General features: G+C 39.7%; 1 protein-coding gene across 1 annotated transcript; it reads right to left on the bottom strand.

Annotated features, from left to right (window-relative positions):
- Positions 1–8992: 8992 nt before the first annotated feature.
- THITE_2055898 (uncharacterized protein) lies at positions 8993–9232 on the bottom strand (the record flags this gene model as incomplete). The annotated part of the gene is made up of 2 exons (XM_003656876.1): positions 8993–9141; positions 9181–9232. The coding sequence occupies 2 exons, from the start codon at positions 9230–9232 to the stop codon at positions 8993–8995; spliced, it is 201 nt and encodes a 66-aa protein (XP_003656924.1).
- Positions 9233–12081: the final 2849 nt, after the last annotated feature.

Below are 12081 nucleotides of genomic sequence, written 5' to 3'. Positions count from 1 at the left end.
CCTGCCCGCTACCGCTCAATCATCTATAGCTCCGACCATACCTCTGATAGAGTAAGTCAAAGAGTGCGATCTAGGCAGAGAATACTGGGTAGCCGAAGCCTGTAATACCCACCGTATATAAGCTAAGTACCCGCCTATCCTAGCCGCTTAGAGCTACGATACCTGGGAGAGCACAACTCTCGACTACGATATATAGGAAGCTAAGGCATCCTTCGTCACTAGGCAAGACTTATCTGAGGACTTTGATAACGAAGGACTTAACTATCTTGACGACGAAGAAACTCCCTCGAAGCCTACAACACTTGGCCGAAACAAGCGGACTATAGAATATATAAATCGATATATCGACCGCCTAGAATATAGTTAAATCAAGTTGACGGACACCTTAACGTCTTGAGTAGCTAAAGTAATCTAGGCGAATATAAAGGAACTGAACTAGACTATACGCTAGATAGACTCCTATATTATATATCTTGAAGGACAATCTGTGGCTTGCTCTGCGAGAACCAATTCCTAGGCATCTCGACAGGCCTATTAGGAAGCTATGGATCGCCTATATATGGGTATTCTACCGCCTTAAGCTTAGCCTCAACCTTAGCCCGCTGTTCTAGGCCTCGACAATTTGACTTTGAACAGCCTATAGCGTATGCCGAGGCAGTGTGTGGTGATGGAGGACTACTATAGGTAGGCCTAGCTGACCTAGGCCTCGCTGGTCGACCGTCTTCCACCAACGCCTCTAGCATAGCTAGCTACAACTACACTGGTTATATTGTATCTCGGTTCGGATTTGCATTAGTAGGCATCTACGTATCTAGCATAGCCTCACTAGCTGGTATAGCCTTATCTACCAGCTTAGGCTACGCCTGTACAATCTGTGCCTATACCTATTCAAACTGTGTACCCGATCCCTGAAGAAGGTATAGCTATCGGCTTATAATATAACCTCGCTTATAGCAGCCTACGTTAGGCGGAACTACGTTATTGACCAAACCCTCGAAGCGATAGCCTAATGTCCAATAGCCGCTAGTACTATAACGGTACTTACGACTCTAGCTATATAGTAGGCTAAACCGAATTCAAGGTTAAGTGCGAGGACATTGGAGTCTTCGACCTGTTCTACCTAGATCCTAACAGTCTAGGAGTGATTCGCGAAGGCAAGACTATTACCTATACTGATGCTTATCGCTTTCAAGCCCATATTAAGACCTTTATTAAGGATAACGACGATAGATCTATTAAGCGATAGATCGTTAAAATGTTTCCTACGCTCCTCGAAGGCAGGGCCTAGTCCTGGTAGTCCAAAGGAATCTCTAATAGCTACTGTCATTTTCTTAAAGAGCAAGGCCTTAAGGCGATACTAGAGGCTCTAAGGAAGCGCTTTAAGCTAGATTCAATAGTAGCTATAAAGAAGTTCAATACTACGTTCCTATATCTCAAGGATATCACTATTAACGAAGAAGCCTTTATAGAGTTTATTAAATGTAAACTACGCTAGGTGTATATAATAAACAATAATATAGATAGCTCTAACTAGTAAAGCACTATATATCAAATTTAGGAATATATAGATCTGAACATTTAGCGTTGTATTCGTCACCCTTAGTTTTTCACCTCGCTTGATCAATACCTATACGAATAGGAGCAATTGCAAGCTATATTGAAGTTAGTGGCTACGAAGAAGTATCTCAACGTATAGAAGAAGCTAAGTAGCAAGGAGAAGGAAGAAAAGGCAAAGTAAGCACCTTGGTATTAGGCTAATAAATCTCGAAGCTTGGCTTATAAGGACCGCTATCGCTATAGCGGCGACTACTACCGCCTAGCTAACTGTGATTGGGACGAGCGCTAGGCCCAAGACTATAATCGCTACGACCGCAACTACGACCGTAACTATAAGAAGGATAACTACCGCTACAATAATCGGAAACATTGGCGCGACGACCAGAGGGATCGTTGTAACGACTATAAGTACGATCAACCCTACGACTATATATATTTCGCCAGCGATCCTGAATCCGAGAACGAAGCTAATACCTTAGATACTACGTTGGACTATTCTACTACTTCTAGCGCCTCCGTCTCGTCTTCCAAGTCGGAGATTGTATATATAGTTATCAACTTGGAGCTTATATACTATAAGTGCTATAAGACCTTCTAAGCTAAGTCAGAGGTCCGCTAGTATATCAAGGCTTGTAAGGGTATAGGTCCAAGGTATATCTAGAAGAACTATATAGCTAACCAAGCTACGTCTAAACACTGTACTTATGGCTATTGTGCTACTACTCTAGGTTTACGCAACGCTCTTTTCTGCTATTTGAAGCATTGCAAGGACGTAAAGAATAGCATTTTTCGCCACCTAGTAGGGCTCGATGGTCTCGAACCTATAGAACCCGTAGGCAAAACGGCTATTGAGCACGAGCTAGAGACCCCCGAAGTTATAGTGTACTAAGTCAAGGAAGCCCTAGCTCCGGAATTGAACGATAGTATCGATAGCCCTTTAGGCAATTATACGTACCTCTGTATCGCTGCTTATATAAAGGAAGATAGCGATAAACTAGAAGTATACCTCGATCTAGGAGCTAGTTGCTCAATCATTGGCTACAACCTGTTGAACCTGCTTAACTACTCTATCGAGCGCTATAAGGGCAAAGTGATAGGTGTTAACGATAAGAAGCTAGCCCTCTCGCAATAGGCCACTTTTACTATCTTCCTAGCTAGTATAGAGAATGGGAAGCCCACTTTATATAAGTTTACCTACTCCGCCTAGGTAGTAGATTCCCTAGGACCTAATCTACTACTTGGCAATGACTTCCTGGATAGCTACTGAGCCTTGATCGACTATAATACGAAAAAGGTTGACCTCTAAGCCCTTAAATTTACTATCCTGTTCGCTATCAACGTACATTCCACGCTATACGTACATAAGGTCAAAACTATACGTACTATTATACTTTTGCCCAACTAAGAAGCGGAGATTCTAGTCGAATATAAGCTTCTACCGAAGGGCCGATCCTTTATATTCCACTCGGAGCACCTAGCCGTTTACTATACAGTGGTGATGGCCAAGACCGTCAAAGTAGCTGCTATTAAGAACACCTTGCACAGCATTATTAAGATTTTAAAGCGATATCTAGTAGGCAAGATCTGCGAATGCGAGGACAGCGGTTTCCTAGTGTGTTCCTAGACCTCTGCCCTAACAACGCTAGTGGCCAGTATAGCGATAGCTACGATGGCTACGCTAGCTATAGCTATAGATATTGAACCTCCTTCTTTAGTAGCGTAGTCTGCTATAGTCATGTTAGTTAATAGTGAATTTATGTTCGATGACTGTATTATAGCCGTAGCTCGGTATAGCTACGACAAGTTATTGATGCCCTTAGCTATTAACCTCGTAAAGGCCGTCTCTATAGACGAGTTTAACGATACTGATTCTACTACGCTAATAAGCGATTATATCTTCCAACTAGTATAGGCCAATGACCCTAACGAACTAGTAGGCAAGCTATTTGTTCTAGAAAAGCAGTCCACCTTAGGCCTTTATATAGATTTGAGCCTATCTGAGATTATTACTAAAGATAGAGTATATATATATGCCAAAGATCCTAATATCGCCAACCGCTTTATTAAAGTCATCGAGCAATATCCTAGCCTCTAGAAGGATAAAGGCCTCGTCTAGCAGAGCCTAGACGAACTGATATGCGTACCACTGGTAGAGGGCTAGCAAAATCAAAAGGTCAACGCCTAATCCTATCCGCTAAGTAGAAAGGATCGTAAGGTACTCGACAAGACCTTCGATAGCTTATATAAGCAAGGACGTATAATCTAGGCTACCCGAGCTATACCTTTCGTATACCCTATATTCGTAGTATAGCGACCTAGCTGCAATAGAGAACTTCAAGGTAGAGTTGTAATCGATCTACGGAGTTTAAACTATATGACGGTGCCTAATAACTACCCTCTACCTTTATAGTTAGAAATTATTGCTAAATTGTATAGTAAGCACTTTATTATAGTAATCGATACTACTTTATTTTTCTACTAGTTTGGCGTTTATTCTCTATACTACGATCGATTTACTCTAATCAGTCTACATAGCGTAGAGCAGCCTATAGTGTGCCTAATAGGCTACTATAACTCTCTAGCGTACGTTTAATGTATTATAGACCGGCTTCTAAGGCTGTATTTCATATATATATACGCCTTTATCGATAACATTGTAATCTACTTAGATAATGCCAAGGATTATATACGCTATCTAGATATAATATTCAGCCTCTTCGCCAATAAGAATATCGCTCTCTCGCTAGCTAAGTTATATATAGGATATCTAAGTGTAGAGTTGCTTAGGTTCTATATCGACAGCCTAGGCCTTACAACCACTGTATAGCGAGTCAAGTGTAACGTGCTAGCCTTATAGCGTCTGCAGATAAGCGCACGATGTTCTATTCAACTACCTTAAGGAGAGAAAAGGAGAAGTATAGGCTACGGTTCTCGCGTATAGAGTTTTTAGGGGCTTACGTGTAGGGGGCTTGGGCCGATGTTATTCTAGGCGCGAGGCGGGTCCGCCTCGGGCCCGTGGCAGGCCCGTTATAGGACTGCTATAGATCCTAGGCGTAGCCCTATATACCTAGCCTAGGTATAGCCTAGTCCGTAATATACCCCCCCCTTCCCGGATAGGGAGCTAGTTTAGGATATACGTAGCGTAGCGCTAGGCGTAGATCTAGCGTAGCGTAGGGTCGATCATAGCGAACGTCGGTGTCCAACCCAGTATTTAAGTAGCTTAGCACTACTGCCTATAATCCTACTACCTAGCCACGGGTTATTTATTTACCTCGCTTTTACGGGACGTTGATTGGCCCTTTCCTCGCCCTATACTCTCCTTCGTAGTAGCTGTATTATATAAGGCGTACCTACTAATCGGGTGCAACAGACCTCCTACCCATTGCCAATAAAACCCCTCCCCTTATACGAACTCGCTCTTTACGTTCTCTTCTCGTTTCTAGTATACGCCTTCTCCCTATTTCTACAACTTTGTCTTCCTCCTACTTATATATCGACATTTCTCTCTTTATCCTACTTTATATACGTTCTTTATTTATTACGCTTCTATTCTATATATATCTTCTGCCCTTTGTGTTTTTTCTCGCCTCCTACTCGTTCCGTCGAGCGTTTACCTTATATATTGTTGGCCTCTTCTTATATAAGCTATATAGTCGTCTAGCGTCTATACTCCTATTATATTAGCCCTATCGTCGTTATTATATATTCGACTACTTTACTAACTATATTCGCTATATTTCTATTTTATACTCGACTTATCCTATAATCCTTCCTCTTTATACTCGCTTAGTCCCCTAGCCGCCTCCTCTATATATATAGCTTATATATATTCTATCTATTCGCTTTGCCCTCTATAGTAGTTTCCTATTTCCCTTATATTTCTAATATATTCCTAAGACTTACCTACTATAATGTTAATAGTAGTCACTTCTCTTAAAGATAGTAGCGAAGGACATTGTCCTAGAGGGGACGACAACTAAGATCGTAATATATATTACCCTATATTAGGCCTACTTTGGCCCTAGACTAGAAGCTAATAGTATCTTAGATAGAACTGTAATAATTGTAGCAACTCCTTTTATTATACTATTGGTAGCTATATTATAGAAGGAGATTTTAACAATAAGGATAACGCCCTCTCGAAGGAGGAGGGAGACGTCTATCTCAATTGTATTAAGCGGCTTCTTCGTAGTAACTTAGTAGATTGTATTTAAGGCTAGGGAGAAAGCTGCTTAGAATATACTAAAGCCTATACTAAGTGCTATTAGGATCTAGTACTCTAGGCGACGAACACCTTTCTATACGCTAGTCTAAAACGTTTAGTCAAGTTTTACGCTAATAACCAAGCTATCGTTAAGCCTACTTAGAAGAAGACTAAGACTAAGCTAGCCTATCGTACTATCTTAACATTATAATTTAGTACTTTTATATATAGCTTCTATAATGCGATTAGTATAGCTCTATAATATTAATCTCTAGTACGCTCTACCTTTGTATCCAACGTACTTCTAGCCCCTCCTTCATCTCCTTCGACCCTAGGCTAGTAAGGAGCCTTAGTTCTATACTAGGCTCCTTAGGACAACCTTGCTATATAGTATTATAACTGTCTAGTTAAGTATATAGTATAATATCTCGATTCTTCCTAGCAAGAGAATCGGCGTATTATAGAGGCTATTTATACTATAGTATAGTCTTAGGCAACCGTCCTAGAGACAAATTTACACTTTACAAACTATATTATTACGCTTATTGCCCTCTTGCCCGTCTATACCCCTTGGGGGTCCCGCCTTTGCCACTCTCCCTATATACATTCCCCTACCTATAACCTATACTATAGTCGACGCCCTTCCTCCCTAGTAAAGAATGTACTATACACCTGTCAAGCGTATATATAGCCCTTGCCTCGGACCTCTCGCGTCGCTACTCCACCCCCTTACACGCCCGTTCTACCTATATACCTATTCGAAGATAAAGAAGAGATTACCGATATAGGTCCTGTTATAGACTCTAAATAAATAACGCTACTAGTACGTCCTATTGTTTTTTTATATATAGTTCCGTTCTATCTAGGTTTAAAAGGATAACTAGACTTAGATATATTATAGTTTTCCTATACCTATATAGTTGTATTTATCTAAGTAGCTAGTCTTTATAGGGTAGTCTATATATAAATACAACGTTTCCCCTTCCTTCTCTAGTTTAATACTAGCCCGTCATTGTATTATATATCTCCCTACTTCTATTCAAACTCGTTAAGTACAATAGTCTCTAAGAAGTTCTTTAAAGGCTTCTACATTAGTTTATTATAACCTATCTACTTAACGTATATATTACAGTTATTCCCTCTCCCTCTTATATTCTAAGCTTTAAAGATTACCTCTACCCTATATTCCTATTAGGGAATACCCTCCTTCGATATAACCTATATAGGGTCTAGTCTCTTATCTATAACTTTCTATAAAGGGAGTAGGTCGAAAGCTATTCGCTCAACTAAGTTAATATAGAAGGTTAGGTATAGACCACTTAGTATATCGAGCGTCACTGTTAGTAGAGTCGGTACTATAATTACCTTATACTTAGTATTTAGCTAGTCGAGCTTCTTACTAGGGTAGTTCGTCTTTATATTATATAGAGAGAGCTATACCTTATCCTCTACCTAGAACCTTTTAGCTAGGCGGTAGGAGTGGTTTATATTCGTCTACTACCGTTGCTATATATATGCAATAGCTACTTAGGTCTACTCTATCCCCTTCTTCAAGTGACGGAGGAACCTAGCGACGTAACCTTCTAAAGATACTATAAACGCTATTAAGATTGTAATAAGCTATATAGGGCTTATATCGAACCTATAGAGGAGGTAGTTCAGGCTTACTCTGGTTATAGACGAGTCCCTATTGTTAAGTATAAACTAATAGGCTAGGAGATATTTAGGCTAATTGTATTATATAAAGGAGACGAAGATCCAAAGGATTACCTATACCTTTTAGTTGACCTACTCTATCCCTCTATTCGTTTAAGGATAGTAAGAAGTCGATAGAAGTTGTTCTACCTCTATCACCTTATATAACGTAGTCTAGAACCTACTTAGCTAGTCCGATCTATAGTTGGTTATAATTTAAGTTGGGAACCTATAGAAACGCTACTATATATTATAGAATCGAAGGGTATACTCTTCCACTCCTATCGAATATATTGCCTTGAGCTATATATATTTAGAGAGACGGTCGATAATTACTATAAGGTAGTTAAACGTTCTTTCGTCTCTTATAGGAAGGTCGATTATAAAGTCAATAGAGATCTATTTCTAGAAGTGATTAGGGATAGGCAAGGGCTATAGGAGCCTTTGATATAGTTATTAGAAGATCTTACTCCAATAGTACTAATTGTAGTTCCTAATAAACCGCTTTATATTGGACGATATAAGGTCCTAGTAATAATCTCTCTAAAGCATTTTAAATAGCCTATTATACCTTAGGTATCCCGATATAGCCGAATTATAAATCCGCTAGATGATCGTAGTAGTTAAGGGCTCCTATATAGGGAGCTAGAGACGGCTATAGAACTAGAGCGCGCCTTATATATTAAAGGAGTAGTCTACGATCTAGGTCTATACTATATTCGCCTCTTTAGGAAACTTCTAAGCTCCGTTGTAGATAGCTTAGAGCTAGTAAGCGTAGTGCTCGTCTCTAGCAATATCCTTGTTCTATAGGGTAGCGAGCTATTTATCTTTGAAAAGCGTTTCTCCTATAGGTAGCCTAGCCTCCTCCTATACACTAGTCTAGTATACCTTAATTAGGGGAAGTAGCTAGGTAATACACTAGTTGTCTTTAGGCTCGTTCTACTTACGCTAGGAGAGCGTATTAGAGCGTAAAGCCTAGGATCTTAGCTAGTACTTTAGCTCGAAGTTGAATAAGAAGAGTGTCTCCGCCTATCTAGCCTATTGTTTACTAATTAGACATAGTTAAGTGAAGTACTTAAGATTCTTATAGTTAGTCAAGATAGTAAAGGGGGCTACTATACTTCGAAGCTTCGCCAACTAGGCTTTAAAGTATAAGATAATAGCTAATAGCTCTTTATTGTAGATAGTATAGTTATATTTAGTAGAGCTCAGTTTTATAAAGTAGTAGGCTATAGGGTAAAGGACCTTGTCCTCCCCCTACTAAGACAAGTACTTGCTAAGTACTATACTAGAATAGTCTGCTTCTACGATCGTCTCCTTCTTAGGATCCTACTAGGCAAGGATTAGCTTTAATATAAATGTAGCCTTAAATATATCGAAGGTCTTCTATTCCTCCTTGCCTTAGTAGAATAAGATATTTTTATAGGTAAGACGTATTAATAGGGCCACCTTCTTAGAGAAGTTGGGGATAAAGTTACAATAGAAGTTAGCGAACCTAAGGAAGCTCTATACTTCTTAGACTCTATAGGGTACCTTCTATTTATAGATAGCCTTGATCTTCTTAGGGTTAGGGCGGATATAGACTCCTACCTCTATAATATACTCTAGGTACTTAACTTCCTTTACCGTAAACGTATACTTCTTAAGGTCTAGGTTGAGGCCTATATCCCTTAGCCTCCAAAGGACTTTATATACCTTCCTTATATAGTCCTTCTAGCTCTCACTTAAATATACTAAGATATTATTAAAGTATACTGTTATATAGTCCCTTAGCATTAGGCTAAAGGCGTTGTTAATATATCTCTAAAATATTATAGGAGTATCTACGAGCCTAAAGGGGTAGACTAGCTATTTAAATAGCTTAAACCTTATACGAAACGCTATAAGGTACTTATCCCCCTTAGCTATTTAAATATAATAGAAGGTAGCTTTAACGTCTAGCTTTATAAGCTATTTAGCCCTAGCTAAGGACTAGAGGGTCTCCTTAATTAAGGGGAGTAGGTACTAATCTTGCTTAGTAATCTTATTTAAGGCCTAGTAATCTATATAGAACCTTTATCCCCCTCTTAGCTTCTTTACAAAGAGGACTAAGGCGACTATCGATAAGGAGTTTATCTAGATCTATCCCTTATCTATTAGGTCTATAACCTACTTCTAAATCTCTAGGAGGTAGTCCCTTAGTATATTATATAAAGGTCCTTATAGGAACTTAGGAGGTTTCTTATCTAGGCTTGTCTTAAGACGGATATAATGGTCGGCCTCCCTTCGATAGAGGGGTAGACCGTTCACCTTTTCTTTGTCGAAGAGGTTAACGAAGTCTTATAGCTCCTCTAGTAGAGCGATCTTTAGGTCTAGGTCGACGTTGGGCTAAGAGACGGCCGCCCCTAATATAGTAGTTATCTCGTAGATACTAGTGACAAAGAACGTGTCTTAGGCTCCTTTAGACTTCTTCTTTTATACCCTATAGGCTAAGCCTATAAACACTATACCTATAATTAGAGTAGTGTTAGTTTCTTTCTATCGTAAAGAGCATTTATATACCTATAGGCCGCTTTACAAATTGATAGTGAGGACCCTATTAGCTAGGTCTAGTACAATCCTATAGTAGTTTATTTAAAGGAGCTCTAGAATAACGTTATAGGCTAGTCTTAGGACTATATAGAATATAGTAGTATTGATCTACCTATTAATATCTATTACAACCTAGGCGATATATATAATTTTCTTTATAATTTATACCCCCTTGACTATAACGCCTAGGATATAGGGAGTTAGTAAGCTTATTTGCTCAATCTCTAACTGCTAATATACTCTTTCGCTAATAGCTTTATAGCTCTAGTACCTACTATCCACTTATACGTTTATAAAACTAGAGGAGTTTAGGAAAATAGGGATTAGAAAAGGTAGCTTATCTATTCTCTCTCTAATTTTTATAAACTTGTTCTATAAGTGGCTAGGTCCTTTCGGCCCCTATATAAAACTTTGTATAGGGGCTACTCTTTTCTCTCCTCCTCCTTAGAGGAGGAGTCCTCCTCTACCTATTTTTTAGCCTCTAGCTTGTTGATATCGACCTAAGGAGCTAGCCTCTTAGCTAGGGTAAAGAGATAGGTAGCTACGAAGTGACCCTAGCGCCTATAATGGATATAGGCTCTAGCCTATTGACACGCTATATATACTTCGTTGCTTACCTACTTCGCCTATAGTATATTTACGCTTCGCTTTCCTCTGTTCTACTACTACTTTCCTTTATAGCCTCTATTAGCTCCTCCCTAGGTAGGGGCAATATAGGCTACGTTAATCTTAGTTATCGGTATATCTCTATCTATATTCTTCTCTATATCTATATTAGGCCTTGGTCGTTTACCCTAGGACCACTAATATCGTTCCTCTAGGCGAAGAGCCTCTAGGTTAGTAGCGATCTTATAATACCTTATAATAGCTATAGTATAGTCGTTCTATAGAACCCCCTATTCTACTATAATATATTTTAACTTTAGGGAGAGGCATCGTTATAGTCTAATAAATTGTACTTCGTTGTTCTAATTGAGTCCTCTAGCCTTCGATAGCTTCGCCTTAAAGCGAATAAAGAAGGAGAAGAATAGCTCGTTATCTCCCTAGTAAAGTATATCTAGCTCCATTAAAGCTATAACCTATTTATAGGGGTCTATATAAACAGTTGTAAAGTACTTAAAGAACGTTCCTAGGTTGTAATTATAGTAGGGCCCTCCCAACTTATAGAAGGCCACGACCTTAGCCTAAACTCCTTAGCTAAGATTCCCCTAAATGAACACCTATTGGTCGTAGAGGCCTCCGATAAAGTCCTAGTCTACCACTAAGACGTATACTATCGTAGCTCTCTAGGCGACAAAGAGTTTCTTTTTATCGTCGAAGGGTTGTCCTATAGGGAGGCGCTTCCACTATATCCTAGAAGCTACTGGAGCTACGACGTCAATCGTCGAGGCTAGGGCATAGGCTACTATAAGGGCGTTTATAGTCTAAGCTATAGCGATCTAGGCTATACAGAGTTCCTCGATAGTTACGTTCTACTATACGATCGTTTCCTATAAGACTTAGAAGTGTTTATAGACCTAGTCTAGGTCTAGAATCTACAAGACGCCTAGGTTGTTTATAGTAGCGTCCAGTCCACTTAGTACTAGCGTCGAAACGCCTAGTGTACTACTCTCGTCTATGTCTAGAAGCAACAACTGCTCTATCTGCCTAAAGGTAGTTGAACTGTAATATATTGGCCTTATAGCGTCTATAGATAAGCGTACGATATTCTATTCAACTACCTTAAGGAGAGAAAAGGAGAAGTATAGGCTACGGTTCTTACGTATAGAGTTTTCAGGGGCTTGTATATAGGGGGCTCGGGCCAATGTTATTCTGGGCGCGAGGCGGGTCCGCCTCGGGCCTGTGGTGGGCCCGTCATAGGACCGCTGTGGATCCTGGGCGTAGCCCCATATACCTAGCCCGGGTATAGCCTGGTCTGTAACATCAAGGCCTTTAAGCAGCTCGCCTTTCTATGTAACCTCAAGGCACTTAAGCAGTATATTAGCGCTACAAGCTTTTTATAGCACTTTGATCCTATACTATATATAGCTGGTAGAGCCTCTATAGGCTTATAA

This window comes from Thermothielavioides terrestris, chromosome 5, assembly GCF_000226115.1.
Source record: "Thermothielavioides terrestris NRRL 8126 chromosome 5, complete sequence".
NCBI lineage: Eukaryota > Fungi > Ascomycota > Sordariomycetes > Sordariales > Chaetomiaceae > Thermothielavioides > Thermothielavioides terrestris.
Note: the sequence above shows the minus strand (reverse complement) of the source record. Positions and strands in the feature narration are given on the sequence as shown.